This window comes from Corythoichthys intestinalis, chromosome 13 (genome assembly GCF_030265065.1).
Source record: "Corythoichthys intestinalis isolate RoL2023-P3 chromosome 13, ASM3026506v1, whole genome shotgun sequence".
NCBI classification, from domain to species: Eukaryota; Metazoa; Chordata; class Actinopteri; order Syngnathiformes; family Syngnathidae; genus Corythoichthys; species Corythoichthys intestinalis.
The window spans coordinates 10,247,922-10,270,706 of NC_080407.1; the positions used below are offsets into that span (position 1 = coordinate 10,247,922).

Here is a 22,785-nt window from a genome sequence, read left to right on the forward strand (position 1 = left end):
TCTTTGCCTTGAGGAACTTTGAGGTAGAGATTAAAGTATGCGATAGAGCGCCATTCTGCTGCAGAATTTGTCCCTTTTTATGGTTAGGAATGTAAGAGGCAGCTAAAATTTGTTGATATTTCAGACTATTTATGTTGCCTTCCACCCTGCAGATCTCTCGCACACCCCCATACTGGATGTAACCCCAGACCATGATTTTGCACCACCAAACTTCACTGTTTTCAGAGTGAAACTTTGATCCATGCGGGCTCCAGTAGGTCTCCTGCAATATTTGCGGCGACTGTGGTGTAATTCAATGGAAGATTCATCTGAAAAATCCACTTTTTGGCACTTTTCCAGCGTCCATCCTTTTGACAGGCTGTGGGCCTTGGCAAATGCCACATGGTTTTTTAATTGTCTTCACCTTGAGAGATCTGCAGTCTGAAATATCAACAAATCTTAGCTGCCTGTTACAGGCATGAAAATCTCTCACCTTTCGGCGAAATTCGCCGTTTTGAAGTAAAAAAGGATGACCTACGTGAATCGTGTAGATCCGAGGAGAAAAAATTTTAAGGGGGGGGCGTTTGTAGGCATGTGCCAGTTACCTTCACGGATTACCATGCTATGAAAACGTCGCGGTTACAAAACCACTAAAATTTTCCGTCATACAGTAGTACGTATTCGTTATTTTTCATGTGTCGAAAATGCAGCCAGAATTGGCTTGGCGCGGCAGCACTTACCCCTTCCCCTGTTTAATGCTGCGTGTGTCAGTGACGCTATTCCAGCAAACCCAAAAACAAGCACTCCAAACGCAAGGCGTAAATTCTTCAATTTATTGATCTCTCAAATCGTGGTAACTGAAATATACCAAATGAATAAATTTAAAACGTTGTACACTCGTATTTTTCCACATGTGAGTAGCTTCAACAGTTTAGCTTCATGAAAAAGTTCGTCAAAAACAAAACACACATTTTCCTTTCAAATTCAATACACAAAGTTACTAAAAACTTACAAAGAAGAATGATAGGCAAGGCTTAGCTAGGACAGCAACTTCACTGAGGTTAATCACAGCCGCTGAGAGAGAAACAAGTTTGTATGCGGGGAGGAGAAAAATAAAAGAGTGTCAAAGATCGCTAATTGCGACAGATGATCTTGTACTAAGCACAAATTCACATTCGCTGGAGGAGGTAAAGTATCACTCCCAATTGTTTTTAGATGCCAGCATATTGAATTTAGTGAGTAATGGTTTTCGTTTTCATATTTTGTGGTATGACAAAGTTACTGCCGTTCGTTGCAGCTTGCGTTGAACACTGCCGGAGCGTCCGGTGAAAAAATAGCTCCCGTTAAGGTAGCGTCAAGCTTGTGTATTTAACGGTAATATAAAAGCAGTGTTGTCAATAACGCGGTATCGTAATGCGTAACTAATCTGATTACTTTCTTTCAGTAAAGAACAACCTAACGCGTTCATTTTTCTAAATCAGTAGGCAGGAGATATACTACAAACGGCTGCATTTGCACACTGGAAACACAGCCATTACTTCACATTTTTGTCCAGTAAAGATAACAAAAATATCCCCGTGCGCTGCATCTTTGCGCTGGCTCAAAAAGACTCTCGACCGCTAAAAGCATCCAATTCAAGCACCACTTGGAATTACAGCACAACAGGTAACACGACAGCCAGGACTTTATGATACTGCTCGTGCTCAATCCTCGGTTCAAGCTCAGTTGTTGTTGAGGGTTTTGAAAGCTTAGGTTTAAAGAAATTCTAAATATCCATCTTGCCACCTCAGCTGTAGTTTTGGCTAAGCAATGCAAACGGCTGTCTCTAAGGTTCTATAGTTACATGATCTGTTCGAAAAATAATTTGGACCCATTATGAAATACTTTGAAGGATTCCTGTTCATTTTATTCATTTGTGTTGTTTGTTTTATTGCTCTAAAACTTTTATAGACAACATTTTAAGGGCCATATTCAATGGTCTTTATTTTAAAGGGGAAGTTCAGAATTTTTTACATTAGGCTTAATCTTTGAGTTAGCCGGGGTTTAATTAGTCGTTGGAAATGATTTGAACAAATTCTGTGCAGTTTGACAGTTATTTGTTAGTTTCAGGGCTCCGGAGTGGCTAAGCTAGCGCGAGTCAATGGTGGTTGAAATCAACTCCTTCAACTAATTAAACCCCCGTTAACTCGAATATTAAGCCTTATGTGAAAAATTAAAATGGTCAAATTCGCCACATGTAGGACGTTTTGCCGACGGCGGACATTTTGGCAGAACTCTGGAACATATTTCCTCCACACCTTTCTCACCTTTTTAACCCCTGACCCATTTTCATGCCTGCTGTTACATCCTTAACCATAAAAAGGGACAAATTCTGCAGCAGGATGGCGCTCCATCGCATACTTCAATCTGTACCTCAAAGTTCCTCAAGGCGAAGAGGATAAAGATCCTCCAGGACTGGCCATAGGTGGAGTTTGACTTTTGGGGCGGGGGGGGGGGGGGGGGGCACAACATGTTGATGACCCCAAAATGCAGTGTCAGCAATAAAATTAACTCACAAGAATATTATAATACGTTGACAATGAGCGTTTTTTGTTTCCCATCATTCTTGAGGGAAATTCTAAATCAGGCTGCTCAGGCAATACTTTTCGCCAAGATCGTCATCCATTGAATTTGGTACGCTAGCCGGTGTCGTGCCAATGTCGTTACCCCAGTCAAAAATTGTACCCATACAGAGGTAGATTTGTGTCTTTATAATTTAATCAAAAATGTTGCTTCAATTAAAAAAAAAAAAAAAAAAAGTTACTTCAATTGAAATATATATTTTCAGCCAAAAAAAAGTCGCTTCATCAAAAAAAAAAGTGTTTGAATGCAAAAATAAATTTGAAACTCTAAAAATAACACGTGAAACTATTTTCTTTGATTAATTTTTATTTTTATTTGTATGTTTTTTTTAAGTCAAGTTTTGTTGTGTTTGGGTTACATTTTGGCTGGGTCATTTTTCTCTATTATTCAATCAAAAAGTAAGTTGCTTCAAAAAAAATATAGATTTTCAAAAAGAAAAATCACTTCAGTCAAAAAAAGAACATTTTCAATCATAGAAAAAAGTTTGTGAATGCGAAAAAATATTTGAGATTGAAAAATGTTTCACTTAAAAAACTTTCTTTGATTGAAGCAATCCTTTTTGTTTTGGGGTCGTATTATGGGTAGGACATTTGTGTCTAAAAATTTGCTTCAATCAAATCAAAATATTTTCAATCAAAGAAAAAAATCTTTTTTAAAAATAATTTTTCTCTAATATATATAGATTTTTAAAATTTTTAAAATATATGCAAAGCAAATGACTAAGGTGCTCGAAAAATAATTTTGACCCATTATAAAAATGTTTTTTGTTCAATTAATTCATTTTTGTTTTGCAGTTTTATTGCTTTACAACTTTTATACATATGTAGGAAAGTCAATTACATGCAATGACAGTTTTAAGCCACATGGGGGTCTGCCCCCCCCTTAAAATCCGCTTATGGGACTGGCCAGGAAGCATGGAAGACGAAACCCAAGAATGTTGACGAACTCTGGTAGGCATGCAAGACTGCTTTCTTTCATGTTCCTGATGACTTCATAAATAAATTGCAGTCCTTCAAGCCCATGGAAGTTCTAAAAAATATTAAACTTGGATCTCACGGCACCACTAACATACAATGTTGTTTTGTTTAGATTGAGAACCTCCAGGATCAGCTGAAAGACAAAGACAAGCAGCTAACCGGCCTCAAAGGACGAGTCAAGTCCTTACAGACGGACACGTCCAACACCGACACGGCTCTGGGAACGCTGGAGGAAGCTCTATCTGAGAAGGTCAGTTTTTCTAGCATTGGATGTCGTTCTTGTTTCTTTTCCATTCAATCCCTCCCCCTTATGTCACACGAACACCACCTTCTTGTTGTGTCTTCAATTTGAACTCCAGTTGACACTATAGTCATTTTAGTTGAAATAAAGCGGGCTGCCAGAACGTATTACGTGTCTAAAATCACGCTCGGCTGTTTATCCTGCTGGAGCTGCCATGCATATTAAGTTTAATGCAACTGTTATGAGTGTGGAAATTCAATCTGGACTCAAGGTGCATGACTGCTTTTTTTTTTATTGTATTTCCTTGTTCCATCTGTCATTGGTCCCAGGAACGGATCATTGAACGATTGAAAGAGCAGCGAGAAAAAGAGGAAAGAGAAAAGGGGGATGAGGTGGAGTCCACCAAGAAGGAGCTGAAGGAGCTGCGGGAGAAAGTTTCCCAGATGCAGGCTGACCTTGCAGACCGCGAGGTACACACATACTGTACATCAATATCTGTACTGTGAGCCACACACACATTCTCAAGCGTCTCCTTCCCTGTCAAGGAGAAGTTGACTGATCTATCTCCGTAGAACAGATCCCCTATCCTGCCAAGGTCCTTGTGCTGAAGGACCGCAATGATAAAACAGTCACGTCCCCTTGACAACATAATATAAGACCCACCGACTGGCGAAAGCACACCTTCTTGTGACCTTTATGCAAAACGCACATCTGTGGGAAAACGAAGCAAGGACTGGAAGTGAATATTTAAGCGCCGTTGGAATATTTGTCACTATTTTCACCGTTCATCCACAAAAGGGAAAACAAAAAGATTCGGAGAGTTACCGTATTTACTAAGGGTGTAACCAAGGGCGTAGGTTTGCATAGGGTCAGTGGGGACACAACACTACCAACTTTTCAGGATGCTTAAATTGTCCCCACCAACTTTTACGCAACCTTATTTGCATTATATAATAACTTCAATTATATAGGTAATTAGGGCCCGAGCACTAAGCGTGCGAAGGCCCTATTGTTTTGCAAAGGATTATTTTTTTTTTTTTTTTCAGGGCAAATGAAAACGGCCAATTTGGAGGCCTGAACATGCACAAAAAGTCACCAAAATTTGCACATACGTGCGGAAAATTGTAAATTTCGATAATTTTGCAACATTGCAAAAAAATGTAACAAAATGGCTCAGTGGCGCCCCCTTGAAATTTTAAAATTGGCCTATAACATTAGGGTCTGTCAGCGTAGAGCAATGAAATTTGGGGAGTCTATACCTTGTCCAAAACCGCTCCAAAAAAGCATTGGCACCCATATCCCAAACCCAACAGGAAATCGGTTATTTTGGATCGAATATGAAATTTTTATCGATTTACAGGGTGCACATTTGAGACCTTTTCGCCGAGGGAGTTAGTTGGATCATCTTCAAAATTGGTGAGACTGTTCAGGAGACATATGAGATCTTAAGTTTCTAAAATGGTGCGTTTTCATTCACGGGTCTGACCTGGGCGTGGTGCCAAAGTCGGCCATTTTTTCGGCAAAACACCGAATTCAGTAAATGACTAATAATTCCTTGACACAACTTTCAATCTTTTTCATATCTGCCATGTATGTGCGGTATCCCACCCTTAACACGAGTGCATTGAAATATTACCCATTAGGCCTAGCGCCCCCTAGTGAGAACAGGAAATGCCATTTTTTACGAGACAGGTTCCCCCTCCAAGGGAAAAAAAATCTGTTGACCTCAAACCTGCATCAGGGGAGCCTTAAGACCTGTGTTCAGGTGTCTGATGAAAAATATTGAGGTTTCGTTGAAGCGGAGGGGTCCAAACAGGAAAGTGAAAATGACCGTCAACAATTTGCCTCGCAAACAACTTTGAACAGTCATAACTCAGCAGATATACAACATATCTGCGCCAAACTTCCTGTGCTTGTTGAGAGTCATACCCTGAAGGGTCTTTTAAGGGTCATTTGCATCATCTCTACAGTGCCAACTAGTGGCGACAGAAAGGAGTTTTAAAAAAGGCCTTTCCTATTGGGTTTTTTCAACGTAGAGCAATGAAATTTGGGCAGTCCATACCTTATGCAAAACTGCTCCAAAAAGTCTCTTGCACCCATTTTCCAAATCCAGCAGAAAATCGGGTATTTTGGATCGAATATGAAATTTTTAGCCATTTGTAGTACAGTTTACATTTGGAGGCCTGAACAGGCACGAAAACTCACCAAATTTTCCACATACATGCGGCTTTGCGTGGATTTCGATAATCTTGCGACGTTACAAAAAAATTGAACAAAATGGCTCAGTGGCGCCACCTTGAATTTTTCAAAAAGGCATTTCCTATTAGGTTTTTTTAATGTAGAGCAATGAAATTTGGGGAGTCAATACCTTGTGCAAAACTGCTCCAAAAAGTCTCTTGAACCCATATTCCAAAACCAACAGGAAATCGGGTATTTTGGATGGAATGTGAAATTTTTATCATTTGACAGGGTGCACATTTGAGACCTTGTCACAGAAGGAGTTGGTTGGATCATCTTCAAAATTGGTGAGACTATTCAGGAGACATAGGAGATCTAAAATTTTCAAAATGGTGTGTTTTCATTCATGGGTTTGACCTGGGCATGGTGCCAAAGTCGGCCATTTTATCGGCAAAATGACAAATTCAGTAAATGACTAATAGCTCCTTGATACAACTTTCAATCTTTTTCATATCTGGCATGTATGTGCGGGATCCCACCCTTAACACGAGTGCATTGAACTATTACCCATTAGGCCTAACGCCCCCTAGTGGGAAGAGGAAATGCCTTTTTTTATGAAACAGGCTCCTCCTCCAAGGAAAACAAATCTATTCATCTGAAACCTTCATCGGGGGAGCCATAAGACATGTGTTCAGGTGCCTGATGAAAAATACTGAGGTTTGGTTGAAGCAGAAGGGTCCAACAGGAGAAGTGAACATGACTGAAGCCATTTCGTCTCACCACAAGTTTTGAACAGTCATAACTTGGAAGATCTAGAACATATCGTATCTCATATCTCGTGCTTGTTGAGTCATACTCTAAAGGGTACTGTAGGGGTCATTTACATCAACCCTACAGCGCCAACTAGTGGCAATAGAAAGTCACTCGTTTTTCCAGTACAAGTCCAGTTATTTTCAGGTTGGTCATTGTAGTTTCAAGACCTTTTGAAATACTTATTTACGGACCATGTCCACATGTCTCTGTCTGTTGCCGTGACGACCCTTTGTTCGCCATTAAAAGTAAAGACGCGACATTCGAGCATGTTAGGTTCTAATGAGATGATTAGAGAGGAGGATCTGCCGCGACCCTGACCTGCACACTGTCCGAGTTGCGTGACGTCCGACTTGCGCTAGATTGCGAGGGCCCGTTCAGTCCTGCTTGCAGGCCTAGTTTAAATTGTCTTCCCACGTTGTAAGTAGTGATGGGTCCAGTGAGACTAAGTGACGGGCGCGCGCGCAGAGCTCATGGAGCAACCCCTGCGTCGGTGCGCATATCGCTACAAGAAAATCACGTGACCGACGCATGACCTCATTGAACTGTGTCGACACAGTCATGACGCGGCAAACTGGTTCAAAAGGAAGAGCGTCTGTCAACGTGATGGAGCTGCTGAAATAATCCACATCTCACGGTAACTTCCTCGTTGTCTACATGCTGTGGAAATGGACGTAACACAGGGAAAACGCACTTGTCATCTTCCATTCAAAATACAATTAATTTTAAGGTAACTCTAAGTTTATTAGTGTGACGGTTCCACGCGGGTCCGTCATTTGCGGTGCTTGGAAATATCCCTTATGATGCCTTCATGAGAAGGCGATGGCATTCAACCTGCTAGCATAGTGGACAGAGCACACGCCTTTCCTCCTCGACGCCTCGTGAACGCAGGTACGAGTCTTGGTCTGAACGAGTTGAACGTCCCGCGCCTCTGAGGACATATACAACTGCCACATGGCAAAATCAATTTTGCCACATACCCCAAAAATGTCACATCCCCCAAAAATGCCACATGCCAAAATCCATTTTGCCACATACCAAAAAAATGCCGATTGAAAAAAAATGCCACATGTCAAAATACATTCTGCCACACGGCAAAAAATGCCACATGGCAAAATCAATTTTGCCACCTCCCCCCCAAAAAAATCCACAAACCCTAAAAAATGCCACATGCCAAAATACATTTTGCCATACGCCAAAATACAGTTCGCCACATACCCCCAGAAAACATGTCACATGGCAAAAAAATACCACATGCCAAAATCCATTTTGCCACATACCAAAAAAATGCCGCGTGCCAAAATACATTCTGCCACATGACAAAAAATGCTACATGGCAAAATCAGTTTTGCAACATACCAAAAAAAATCCACATACCCTTAAAAATGCCACCTGCTAAAATCCATTTTGCTACATACTAAAAAAATGCCACGTGGTTAAAAAAAAAAAAAAAAAGTGAACGAGAAAAAAATGATGTTTTTAAAAGGGGGGACAAGAAGCCAGAGAATCAGGCCTGGAGTTGGCTGTGGGCGGTGATGTCGGTAAGCGAACAACAGCCGCTAACGCTGAACGTTTACATTCGCGATCATCGTGACCAAAGCCCGATTCGTAGCCTATTGTGCTGCGGTGTGACAAGACATGCTGCTTGCGTTGAGCCGAGGAGAGAAGGTGGGGGGAAATCTCGGATATATGTTAGTCTGTGGGAAGCAGGTGCGCGAGGCTGAACAGACTCGTACACGCATTTTCTTGTCTTTACCAGTGACTGTAGCTGGAGGAGAGCAAGCCTTCAGTAAAATGAAAATAATAAAAAAACTACCTTGGCTCCACCATATCACAGGGCCGGCTTAACAACCTAGCCATGCTCTCCATTAAGCATTCAAAAACCGGATTTAACTGATGTTATAAATGACTTTGCTGTCAAAAAATCTAGGCACATCTCTGTTTGTTGCTTAGCAGGCAGACATAGCACTCTCAGTTGTATTGTATTGTAGCCTACATGGGACAATAGATGGAAATTGTTTGTTTATATTGTGTCGCATCACATAAATTTAACTATCCATCTCAAATAATTTGAAAATTTACAATATCATTGCTTGCAAAGCGTTAATAGTACTGCGTATGTTGTCGTGACAAGCTGGTGGCAGGGGTGGGGTTGGGGGCCCTATAAGGGTTTCTTGTCCCCGGGCCCCTGCAAGTCTGTTGAGAGCCCTGCGATCAAACCTCTAAATGCTCTTTCCAGCCAAGATTTTGCATTCAAACTAACTTGTGTACTGGGCTTTAAACCGCCTGTCAAAAGACGTGTTGAAGTTATAATCAAAACCTTCTTTTAAAAGTCGAACTCCACCCAAACACTGCACCAAAATGTACACATTATTGTTTTGAAGGGGGAAAAATGCGTGGGCGCTTAATTTCACCTTCTCTCTACTACACTGTGTGGTTACTTTTAGTATGTTGTGGGCTCATAAAAGCTGTTAATGTCTAGTTGTATAATTTCCAGATATACACGGGCGAAATAAGCATTCCTAAATACCCGCGTGGGGTTTGCCTTGACAACAGCGGCATATACACACATACCTAAAGACGGTAGAACGAGAGTAAAACAGCAAGTATGGTTTAGAATCGTCGGAGTGTAAAATTATAGGTCTCTCTGCCTCCCCTCCTGCGAGCTGGATGCGTCTCTATCGCCGAAAAGGAAAAAAGGAGATGGACTTCACGCATGGAAAGATCCAGTGGGAAGAATGAGGTGGGAGAGAGTCAGGTCATGGGAAAAAGTTTTCAAGAGTAGGGTGATGATGAGTCACACTCTTGAATACCTCAAAGGATAAAAATACCGGTTTATTTTGATTGGAGTTTTTATCGTCCCCACAGTTATGACTAAGATGCAGTAACAGGTTATTGCGGGTAGGAAGTCATTTTGAAAGAGAGGTCAAGACAAAGACAAGATTTTGAAATTCTTCTGAAAATAAATGATGGGTTGCACGTACAGTCACTGACAAAAGTCTTGTCGCTTATCCATTTTGTAGAAACAGTTGCTAATAACCTGACTTTGAATTATTCAATTGGTTTCAGAAATGGCTCATATGAAAGCTAAGACCCTCCCAAATGATGTTGAATGTACAAAAATATATTTGTTTCACTGAAAAAAGATTTGTCATTTAACGAAGACATAAAGGTCAAATTTTGGCAAGACAAAAGTTTCGGCGTCTTGCATGCCTCCCAGAGTTCATCAACATTCTTGGGTTTCGTCTTCCATGCTTCCTCGTTAATCCTGTTCATGTCTGGTGACTGGGCTGGCCAGTCCTGGAGGATCTTGATCTTCTTTGCCTTGAGGAACTTTGAAGTAGTGATTGAAGTATGCGATATTTCACTTTTTTTCAGTGAAACAAATATAGTTTTGTACATTCAACATCATTTGGGAGGGTCTTAGCTTTCATATGAGCCATTTCCGAAACCAATTGAATAATTCAAAGTCAGGTTATTAGCAATTGTTTCTACTAGAGATGTCGGCATCCCGATCGATCGGGTCCGATCACGTCATTTTCAAAATATCGGAATCGGCAAAAAAATATCGGCATTTTAAATATACGTATATATTAATTAAATTGTTTTCTAATTGTATTTAATGTTACAGACATAATATGTTACACTCATCCAGAGTCTTTAGTTTAGGCTTAAGGTAGGGTTATCAAAAATATCCCGAAAACTGTGGCAATTAATTTATTTAAAAATGTGTCACGTTAAAATAATTAACGCAATTAATGTATGCGCTGCACGACCCTCTCACTCATTGTTGCGCTCGATCTGTAATGATGCCGTTTTACCTATATAGAGAGATAAAAGGCAGCGCTAAATGAGTAGAGTGAATTTTGGCAGCCTTTGGAGCCTTGCTTCAATTGGCTAAAGCCTTGCAATCCCTCTCCCTATGATTAGAAATATCATGGGAAGCAATGTGGGGTAGCAAGGTGGCAATAGATTTTTGTCTTAACACTAGGGCTGTCAAAATTATCGCGTTAACGCGCGGTAATTAATTTTTTAAATTAATCACGTTAAAATATTTGACGCAATTAACGCACATGTCCCGCTCAGACAGTATTCTGCCTTTTGGTAAGTTTTACAGCAAGGTTTTTTGTGCTGTCTAACAGCGAACTCTTGTGGTCGCTTTGCGACATGGTTTATTACTTTCTTGCCAGTTCAATATGGCTGCACGACGTCTCGGGCTGACGCCTACGTTGTAATGTTGTGCTTATATGACCCTTGGACAAGATTTGTCCGTAAGTATGGTTGTTGTTAATAATGTACATACTATGTTAGTAAGCGAAATGTTATATTTTTTGTATGAGACGGTTTTTGTTTATGTTTAGTGAACCTGTATAGCGTGCTAAGCTAACATTGTTGCTAATGCAATGCTTGTGTACTTTTTTTTGTAGTTTCACTACAGTCTAAAGAGGACAGTGGTTTGAGGCCATTTTATTAATAAATCAGATGAAAAAGGATGAAGTCTGATTATTAAGGCGTCGTTCACTAGCTGTCTAGCTTTGGAAAAAGTAGACGCTTCGGAGTGAGGACAGCATAGACAGACTTAAATGACAGTAGAGTGAAATGCCCACTACAGTCCTTATGTACCGTATGTTGAATGTATATATCCATCTTGTGTCTTATCTTTCCATTCCAACAAATTATTTTACAGAATATAAATATAATTTACAGAAAAATATGGCATATTTTATAGATGGTTTGAATTGCGATTAATTGCGATTAATTACGATTAATTAATTTTTAAGCTGTAATTAACTTGATTAAAAATTTTAATCGTTTGACAGCCCTACTTAACACCTTAAACTATTTCCCAAAGCAGAGAAGATATATCCACTGGTAGCATGACGCACAGTCATGGTTTCACTTCCCATCATGGTTCCACTTCCCATCATGCATTGGGGCATGGCTGCAGTATCATATACTGAAAACTCAACAAATACACTAGATGGCAATATTTAGTCACAATATACAAAGTCACAAGTCTTTCTATCCGTGGAGCCTTCTCACAGAAAGAATGTTAATAATGTAAATGCCATCTTGAGGATTTATTGTCATAATAAACAAATACAGTACTTATGTACTGTATGTTGAATGTGTATATTCGTCAGAGTTTTATTCATTTTTTTCTTAATGCATTGCCAAAATGTACAGTTCTGTGCAAAAGTTTTAGGCAGGTGTCACAGTACTGTATATTTTTATTATATTATGTATATACAGGATATACTGTATGTATATATTTTCCCCAAGTGGAAGCTTCCATGATCCTAATAAATTTAATAATTAAAAAAATATATATACAGTATTGTGCAAAAGTTTTAGGCAGGTGTCCTGCCTAAAACTTTTGCACAGTACTGTATATGATCGGGAAAAATGATCGGGAATGATTGGAATTGAATCGGGAGCAAAAAAAGCGCTCGGATCGGGAAATATCGGGATCGGCAGGTACTCAAACTAAAACGATCGGGATCGGATCGGGAGCAAAAAAACATGATCGGAACAAACCTAGTTTCTACAAAATGGATAAGCAACAAGACTTTTGTCAGACACTGTACAGTATTTGTTCATTCCTTTCCTTTTGCATTTCACAGGCATCACTTTTGGACCTGAAGGAGAAGGCCTCTTCTCTGGCCTCCTCGGCTCTTAAGAAGGACAACCGGCTGAAAAGCATGGAGATTGCATTGGAGCAAAAGAAGGAGGAGTGCGTCAAACTGGAGAACCAACTGAAGAAGGTGCGCACTTCCTTGATATGGCATCGCTGTCTCTTTGTGTTAGCCGTGACGTAATGCAGACTGTGTATGTGCGCAGGTTTTGATTGACATTCTGCACGTGTGACCTCTTTTATTTGTCTTCTCCTGCACATATTATACTGTCAGACTCCTAAACATTGACTCTCCACATAAAGATCCGTAAAAGGATTTGTGCACATCCAAAACTAATAGGCTTTCTAATTTGTGGGCATATATATATATATATATATATATGCATATACATACACAAATGTGTCCCAAGAGCAACATTTGCTTCTGGGAAATACTCACAGCTGTTATAACTTTTACATCTTGTGGTTGCTTTTGTGTGTGTCTTCTTTTTGGCAAATATGTCTTCAAAATGTAGCAATTCCAAAAGTATTGATGAAATGCGTGAAGAATCTTAATTGTGATTCCAATCAGACAATGCACGATTTTCGTATTCACTGCGCTCGCAATTGTGTTTTCTGCCTCGTTAAACCTCAACACAAATGTTATTCCTGGCTCATTAGCTTCCAGCTGAACTCATTGAACTTCCACCGTCATTTTCTGTCGTTATTTCACGTCGCAGGCTCAGAGCGCGGCGGCTGAGTCGGCGGCCAGCGCCGAGCTGGCGCAACGCATCTCCTGCCTGGAGCAGGAAGTGAGCCGTCACAAGGAGGACGCTGGCAAGGCTCAGGCCGAGGTGGAGCGGCTCCTCGAGATCCTCAGGGAGATGGAGAACGAGAAGAACGACAAGGAGAAAAAAATCCACGAGCTGGAGAGGTGAGCCGTGGAAAATGGTTTAAATCATCGGCGCCGTTGACAGTGATTGACGTCCAATCCATTTGAACCTGGACTTCCAATTCAAATGGATTGGACGTCTATCACCATCAATGGCGGAAAGGTTGCTATTATACAGTGGTATCTCTACTTATGAAATTAATTGGTTCTGGAACTAGTTTTGTAACTTGAAAATTCTGTGGAGACGCCTTTTCCATGTAAATGCCCTAATCCGTTCCAAAATTCAGACATAAATCTTTTATAATGCATAAAAATGCATCAAAACGTAACAAATACATATTACAATTAGATTATTGCACAATAAACATTAAATTGTGCATAATGTAATTGAGTCATTAACATTAAAAGTCCCAGAAAATGCTGGTACTCCTATTAGTCTCAAGCAATGCCCGAAACGGCTTAAAACCCAGAGGTGGCCAAAATGACCCAAATGCTTTTGAATTTGCAAGTCATTGTCCGACAGACAACAGCTGTTCATATGGAAATGCTATTACTAGATATACATTGTGTTGGTATGCGGCCCAAACGGAAGGGAACACGCCACGGTTGAACTATTCATGTGATAGTTTGCGTCAGTTCAAGTCAAGCTATATTTATTTATTTATGGAGTTTTGTACTTATTACACATTTTTTTAACTCACTTCTCCTACACTCCACACAAAAACAGGAAAAAATGGCCCAAATGTATACATTGTTTTAAAATATAGCGTTTTAGAACTGCAATTTGAGCGTAAAGCAGGGATTGTGTCTATAGTTTAGAAGGACTGAATCAGGGGCATGGAGCATGAATTGTGGTCATTTTGTCTGAAGTTGGTCTAACAAAATGTGTGAAAACTTTGAGAAAAGCAGTAACAGGCTGAGTTTGTGTAGTGAAAAGGAGGATATATTAGGAGGATATTAGGCGTATTTGTCTTGGGAAAGGCCGAGTCGGCCTCTGCTGGGTTTTGTAGTGTTAATAAAAGTTAACACACTCATGTAAAGCTGTCGGAACACAAGGGGCGAATGAAGAGGATGCTGGGATATACACATACTGTAGAGGTCCCTCTTAGCCAATTGGATGCCAGTAATGCTAGAAAATAGCCAATAGCAGAGAAGCGACAGTTGTATGACAAAGTATCTGAACCTTTTGGAATTTCTCACATTTCTGCATAAAATCACCATCAAATGTGATCTAATCTTTGTCAAAATCACACAGATGAAAAAACTGTCCAATTGAACTAAAACCACCCAAACATTTATAGGTTTTCATATTTTAATCGGGATAGTATGCAAACAATGACAGAAGGGGGGAAATAAGTAAGTGAACCCTCTGCCTAAGGAGACTGAAAGAGCAATTAAAACCAATTTTTACCAAACATTTAAGTCAGGAGGGTGCCCAGTCACTGATGGGTGGTTTAAAGCTGCCCTGCCCACTATAAAAAACACACTTGGTAAGAAATGCCCTGATGAGAAGCATTGTCTGATGTGCATCATGACGCGGTCAAAAGAGCTGTCTGAAGACCTCCAACATCAAATGTGATCCGATCTTTGTCAAAATCACACGGATGAAAAAAAATGTCTGCTTTAACTAAAACCACCCAAAAATGTATTGCTTTTCGTATTTTGATGAGGATGGTATGCAAAGAATGACAGAAGGGGGGAAATAAGTAACTGAACCATCACATTTAATATTTGGTGCCCCCCTCCCCATTGGCAGTAATAACTTCAACCAGATGCTTCCTGTAGCTGCAGATCAGTCTGGCACCTCGATCAGGACTAATCTTGGCCAATTCTTCTCTACAAAACTGCTGTAGCTCAGTCAGATTCCTGGGATGTCTGGCATGCCACAGCATATCAATAGGGTTCAAGTCTGGACTTCGACTTGGTCACTTCAGAACAAGAATTTTGTTCTTTTGAAACCATTCTGAAGTTGATTTACTTTTGTGTTTTGGACCATTGTCTTCTTGCGTCATGCATCCTCGTTTTAGCTTCAACTGTCTGACAGACGGCCTCAGGTCTTCCTGCAAAACATCCTGATAAACTTTTGATATCATTCTTCCATTCATGATTGCAAGTTGCCCAGTCCCTGAGGCAGCAAAACAGCCCCAAATCATGATGCTCCCTCCACCAATGAGGAAGAGGTGTTGATATTGGTGAGCTGTTCCATTTTTCCTCCACACATGACGTTGTGTGTTACTCCCAAACAATTCAACTTTGGTTTCGTTAGTCCACAAAATATTTTGCCAAAACCTCTGTGGAGTGTCCAAGTGCCTTTTTTTAAGACAGCAATGGCTTCCTCCGTGGAGTCCTCCCATGAACACCATTCTTGGCCATTGTTTTACATATAGTTGACGTGTGCACAGAGATACTGGGGTGTGCTAGTGATTTCTGAAAGTCTTTAGCAGTTGTAGTTGTTTTTTACCACTATGAGTATTCTGCGCTGAACTCTTGTCATCTTTGATGGACGGCCACTCCTTGGTAGAGAAGCAGCAGTACCAAAGTCTCTCCATTTGTAGAGAACTTCTCTGACGGTCCATTGATGAACATTTAGAGATGGTTTTGTATCCATTCCCAGCTTTATAAAAATCAACAATCCATGATTGCAGGTCTTCAGACAGCTCTTTTGACCGAGCAATGATGCACATAAGACACAGCTTCTCATTAAGACATTTCTTACCAGGTGTGTGTTTTATAGTGGTTAGGACAGCTTTAAACACCTCATCAATGATTGGGCAAACACCTGACTTAAATTGTTTAGTAAAAATTGGTTTCAATTGCTCTTTAAGTCTCCTTAGGCAGAGGGTTTACTTACTTATTTCACCCCTTCTGTCATTTTTTGCATACTATCCTCAATAAAATATGAAAACCTATAGATGTTTGGCAGTGAAGGAATCGGACCTTTTAGCCAGACTGCCAGAATCGCGCCAGCCAAACCGCCGCTCCAACAACCCGACATCCTGGCCAAAAGGCCAAACTCCCCGCGTTGACCTTAGTCTTAACCCTTTGTACTGACTCCATTTTGAAAGCTGGAAAAAGGCTTCGAAGCACAAGTTGATCATTTATTCAAGTCGACAGCGATCACCTTCTTAAAATGTGTGGTAAAAATTGATTTCAATTGCTGTTTAAAGTCTCCTTAGGCAGAGGGTTCACTGACTTATTTTTCCTCCTTCTGTCATTGTTTGCATGCTATCCTCATTAAAATATGGAAATCTATCCATTTTTGGATGGTGTTACTGTAAGCAGACCCTGGTTTTTCATCTGTGTGATTTTGACAAATGTGATTATCACATTCGTTGGTGATTTTATGAAGAAATGTGAGAAATTCCAAAAGGTTCAAATACTTTTTCATACCACTGTATAAGTATGTTAAGCCGCGAATACCAGCCAGACTGTATTTTTGCCTTTCGTATCCTGGAATTTCTTTCGTTACAAGAGGCAACATTTTCCCATTGAGGCTTGTCTTAACCTGAAAAAGCTCGTAAGTAGAGTTACCACTGTAATCAAATGAATTTATTCTACCAATTCAATCATGCTTTTTCTTCCCCTTTAATTTTGGCTTTATTATTATAATTATAAGAAAGCCTTCCGCCTCTCATCTGTGGCGTTCTCAGCAAGCCCCTCCCCCAGCTGCATCCCAGCAGCCAATGGGAGGGCTAGTGTGGGACTACCTGGGCACGTGAGTGGCTGGAGGCGCTGCGGCTCAAAGGGAAAAATTGCACGAAACTAAAAACCAACTCACTTTGCTTGTCAGAGATCAGCGTCCCCTCCCATGTGGAAAAAGTTGACTTCCATCCTTCCTCTACTTTTGAAATAATCCAAATAAAAGCGAACGTTTTTTCCACATGGGACGCAGCTGAGTTCACTAATCTCCATTAGGGTTGCAGTATCGCGCACTCGTTTCTCCAACTGTAAATATTGTGACGGTTCTCAAAGGAGAAGGATTATCGCGCCACATGTGAGCCGTCAGAACGAGTCGCGTACTTCGGCCCGTTCGCTCACTAAAGTCTGCTTAGCGGCCTGCAACTCTTTGTTCTCGCCCCTAAGTGATGCAACTCTTTCATTTTCGTCGGTCTGCTTTCACAAAAGTTGCTACCGACTACTTTTTCCCCCTATAACGACTGTTTTCTAACACGCGTCAAATGTTCTTTGTGTGCTTGCTGAGCTTTTGCCGTCGTACGTCTTTGTGCCGTGTACACTAACAGCTTTTTCTAAAGCTGCTTCAAACGCACCACGCAGGAAGGGAAAAAAGTTTGGATTCAAAGACCAGACGTCTTTTTCATCATCCCTTGTCCACTTACTCGTTAGGACCTGCTGCAACCTCTCCTCTCTTTCCACGTCTTTTTGAGGGCAGTAAAACTAATGACTGTTAATGATTCCGGGGACATTCGTTTCAAAGCGTCCCCGTCTGGCCGACGGGGAAAAAAAACGGCGGCTATTTATAATTCAGCAGCTGCCGACGTCCAATTAGCAAGGGTTTAGCCGCGCGCGTTTAATGATTTATTTGGACAAAAATCGCGTTTGCAAACACCGAATTGGAGTCGGAATTTGGATTTGACCATCAAAAACAAAAAAATATTGAATCTATTCAATTCAATTCAATTCAATTTTATTTGTATAGCCCTCAATCACAACAGAAGTCTCAAAGGGCTTTACAGAGGCAATATGATACACAATTAGAAATGAAGCAACAAAGATGAATAGATACAGTTCAAGTCCTGGGTATCCCCTATCCTTAAGACCCTCCATGCCGGCAAGGAAAAACTCCAAAAACTCCAGAGTCAATTGGGAGAAAAATGAGAAACCTTGGGGAGTACCACAGTCAGGAGAGATCCACTCCCAAGACGGATAGACAGGAACCCCAGAACCGCTAATGGGAATTAGCAAGCGAAGTTATAGTCCGTAAAAATACAGTGGAGTAAAGGAGCAAGAAGAGGTCCCTCTAGTCAGATGAGACGGGGGTAGCAGCAAGGACGTCTAACCAGCCAGGGGTCCGGACAATCAGGAGGCTGCAGCTGAAAAATAGCCCCTCCCCAGAGGGGAGGGGGGAAAGGGGACACCGGGTGACTAGTGATGAAGAGACTAGACAACTAGATATTAACATTGGAAAATAGAAATAAAGTAAGACAAGTGGTAGGTAGAGTAAGAAAAGGAGATAGAACTCAGCGGCTGTACTGCCCCCAGCATTATAGCTTCTAGTGCAGCTTAGACTAAACTGTGAGTCTACTCCGACTTCAACTAGCCTAACCATAAGCTTTGTCGAATAGGAACGTTTTTAATCTAATCTTAAATGTGCAGACTGTCTCGGCTTCTTTAATACTAGCTGGAAGCTGATTCCATAAAACAGGGGCTTGGTGGCTAAAGGCTCTAGCTCCGACAGTACTTTTAGAAACCCTGGGAACTACCAGTAGACCTGCATTCTGAGATCGGAGTGTTCTCAGAATGCAGAAAAATCTCTTTTTAAGTAATGCACAATATGACATTTTTCAACCGATAACCGATATTGTCAAGCCGATAATTCTATTAAAAGATACAGTGGGGCAAATAAGTATTTAGTCAACCTCTAATTGTGCAAGTTCTCCCACTTGAAAATATTAGAGAGGCCTGTAATTGTCAACACGGGTAAACCTCAACCATGAGAGACAGAATGTAAAAAAAAAACAGCAAATCACTTTGTTTGATTTTTAAAGAATTTATTTGCAAATCATGGTGGAAAATACGTATTTGGTCAACACCAAAAGTTTGTTATGTCCCATTTGTTTGCAATAACGAAAGCCAAACCTTTTCTGTAACTCTTCACAGGCTTTTCACACACTGTTGCTGGTATTTTGGCCCATTCCTCCATGCAGATCTCCTCTAGAGCAGTGATGTTTTGGTGCTGTCGTTGGGCAACACGGACTTTCAACTCTCTCCACAGATTTTCTATAGGGTTGAGATCTGGAGGCTGGCTAGGCCACTCCAGGACCTTGAAATGCTTCTTACAAAGCCACTCCTTTGTTGCCCTGGCTGTGTGTTTGGGATCATTGTCATGTTGAAAGACCCAGCCATGTCTCATCTTCAATGCCCTTGCTGATGGAAGGAGATTTTCACTGAAAATCTCTCGTTACATGGCCCCATTCATTCTTTTATTGACACAGATCAGTCGTCCTGGTCCCTTTGCAGAAAAACAGCCCCAAAGCATGATGTTTCCACCCCCGTGCTTCACAGTGGGTATGGTGTTCTTCAGATACAATTCAGTATTCGTTCACGAGAACCTGTGTTTCTACTAAAAAGTTCTATTTTGGTTTCATCTGACCATAACACATTCTTCCAGTCCTCTTCTGGATCATCCAAAAGCTCTCTAGCGAACCGCAGACGAGCTGGACGTGTACTTTGAGTCCCTGGCGGCGCATTGTGTTACTGATAGTAGGCTCTGTTACTGTGGTCCCAGCTCTCTGTAGGTCATTCACTAGGTCCCCCCGTGTGTTTCTGGGATTTTTGCTCACCGTTCTTATCACTTTGACGTCACGGGGTGAGATCTTGCGTGGAGCCCCAGATCGAGGGAGATTATCAGTGGTCTTGTGTGTCTTCCATTTTCTTATAATTGCTCCCACGGTTGATTTCTTTACACCAAGCGTATTACCAATTGCAGATTCATTCTACCCAGCCTGGTGGAGGTCTTCAATTTTGTCTCTGGTGTCCTTCGACAGCTCTTTGGTCTTGGCCATAGTGGAGTTTGGAGTGTGACTGACTGATGTTGTGGACAGGTGTCTTTTATACCGATAATGAGTTAAACAGGTGCCGTTAATACAGGTAACTGACAGTAACAAAGGCTACTATCAGTAACACAATGCGCCGCTAGGGACTCAAATCCTGCACTTCCAGACGTGTCCCCCTGCTGAAGCCAGTACACATCCAGGCTCGTCTGCAGTTCGCTAGAGAGCATCGATCCAGAAGAGGACTGAGAAAATGTGTTATGGTCAGATGAAACCAAAATAGAACTTTGTGGTAGAAACACAGGTTCTCGTGTTTGGAGGAGAAAGAATACTGAATTGTATCCGAAGAACACCATACCCACTGTGAAGCATGGGGGTGGAAACATCATGCTTTGGGGCTGTTTTTCTGCAAAGGGACCAGGTTGACTGATCTGTGTAAAGGAAAGAATAAATGGGGCCATGTATCGAGAGATTTTGAGTGAAAATCTCCTTCCATCAGCAAGGGCATTGAAGATGAGACGTGGCTGGGTCTTTCAACATGACAATGATCCCAAACACACAGCCAGGGCAACAAAGGAGTCGCTTCGTAAGAAGCATTTCAAGGTCCTGGAATGGCCTAGCCAGTCTCCAGATCTCAACCCCATAGAAAATCTGTGGAGGGAGTTGAAAGTCCGTGTTGCCCAACGACAGCCCCAAAACATCACTGCTCTAGAGGAGATCTGCATGGAGGAATGGGCCAAAATAGCAGCAACAGTGTGTGAAAAGCTTGTGAAGAGTTACAGAAAAGGTTTGGCCTCCGTTATTGCCAACAAAGGGTACATAACAAAGTATTGAGATTAACTTTTGGTATTGACCAAATACTTATTTTTACAATGTGATTTTCTGTTTTTTTTCCACTTTCTGTCTCTCATGGTTGAGGTTTACCCATGTTGACCATTACATTTCTCTCTAATCTTTTCAAGTAGGAGAACTTGCACAATTGGTGGTTGACTAAATACTTATTTGCCCCACTGTATAATTATCGGATTGCATTATCGGTTGAATTTTTTTTTTTTTTTAATCTGGATTATCTGCGTGACTTCATAATTGCCAATATCGGCCGATAATTATCGGTAACCGATATTATTGTGCATCTTTACTTTTTTTCGAGTGTGTCAGTAAAATCTTCTCGGATCGTAACGCTAGATTAAACGTTTCCTGCTCGCGATCGTAATAGATGACCTTCCGACATCAATTGTTTTCCTAGCGTTTTACGGCGCAAAACGTAGCCCAGGTGGAACATTTCCACCGACCCGCCGATGATGAAAGGCTCGCACGCGGGTTCAACAAGGCCAGCCGTCGTCGACCTTCCCGCTTGTGTAAATCCAGCTGTATAATGCGGTGCCGGGCTATTTATTTCAGTAACTAGGATGGTAATTGGAGCGGACTGAGTGACTTCACACTGGGGGGAAATGGAGCTGAAAAATCTGCCGTGATGGCCAAAATAAAGGATTTGGACAGCAGAGTGGAAAACAAAGCAAAGCAACGACGACGGAGAGGAAAGGAAGAAGTGCAAGAGGGAGAGTTCCAATTGAAAAACACAAAGACGTTTTCGAGACGTCTGAATTGAACAAATTGTGTCGGCAAGGTTCGAGCGGAAGCAAGTCAAAACATGCAATCAGCTCTCTTACTAATGTGTCGTTTTTCACCGTTCCACCAACTTTTGGGGGTTAACCGAACTATCCGAGAAGAACTAATGTCTCGTGAACGCCCTCGCAGCTTTAGGTGTACTTTTAAGCTTTTGGCGTGACCTTCCCTGGCACACGTCCTACCATTGTTTTAAGGTCAAGTGAGGTGAGCACTCACAAGATTGTACGTTGCCTGCCTCGCCTGCGGAATGTCTGCCACCTTGTCCGTGCACCTGTCTCACCCACACGTCTAGAGGTCGACCGATATGGGATTTTCAAAAGCCGATATTTGACGCCGATATACCATAGACTTCAAAACTCTATTAACCTGACACTACGTCATTGTTTGCGTCACACCTTACCTTAGGGGGCTTAGCTTCATTTACTAACAGTCATTCGAAGACAGCACATGCTCATGTCCAAGCCGGATTTAAGCTCGGATTTTTGAAGAAGTACGATAGCTGTATCGCATACAAACAGGAAGGATTGTCTCAGGATTCAAGATAATTATTATATTCTTCGTACAATGCATGCATTTTTAAACGTTGCGAAAAAATCAGTGGGAGAAATCAGCCGCGACTGCATTGGCATCATAGTTGGCCATAGTTAAGTCAAATAAATGCTAACGGCAATTTTTTTGCTTTTAACCAAGAATCGAGACTGTTTTATATCCATATCGAAAAAAAATTCGGGGATTTAGGCATTTATTCACAAGAATTTTCACCAGAAAAGCTCTGTTTACGTCAGGCGGCCGCTAACCTCAGTCGCTAACAGAGTAGCTTTGTACTTCGACATATTTACGTAAAATAAACGCGAACTGCACGGTTTCTTTGTTTTTAACCAAGAATCGAGACTGTTTAATGTCCGTATCTATGAACAATTCGGGGATTTAGGCATTTATTCACAAGAATTTTCACCAGAAAAGTTTTGTATTTGTCAGGCAGCTGCTAGCCTCAGTCGCTAACAGAGTAGTATTGTACTTCGACATATTTACGTAAAATAAACGCTAACTGCATGGTTTCTGTGCATTTAACCAAGAATCGAGACTGTTTTACGTCCATATCTATGAAGAAT

General features: G+C 41.2%; 1 protein-coding gene across 15 annotated transcripts in view; it reads left to right on the plus strand.

Annotated features, from left to right (window-relative positions):
- The window catches only part of LOC130927752 (ELKS/Rab6-interacting/CAST family member 1-like), a 192,223-nt gene that overhangs the window by 58,579 nt on the left and 110,859 nt on the right, over positions 1 to 22,785 (plus strand). For 10 of the 15 annotated variants that reach the window (XR_009066511.1, XR_009066512.1, XM_057853749.1 and 7 more), the window contains 4 exons: positions 3,691 to 3,828; positions 4,149 to 4,289; positions 12,432 to 12,572; positions 13,162 to 13,355. Coding sequence is in view for 11 of the 15 variants with exons in the window: in XM_057853749.1 (XP_057709732.1) it covers positions 3,691 to 3,828; positions 4,149 to 4,289; positions 12,432 to 12,572; positions 13,162 to 13,355 (614 nt within the window). In the remaining 4 variants the exon portion in view is untranslated. Of the gene's footprint in view, positions 1 to 3,690; positions 3,829 to 4,148; positions 4,290 to 12,431; positions 12,573 to 13,161; positions 13,356 to 16,929; positions 17,029 to 22,785 lie in introns of all 15 variants that reach the window. The other 5 variants (XR_009066509.1, XR_009066510.1, XM_057853746.1 and 2 more) reach the window with 1 other exon arrangement.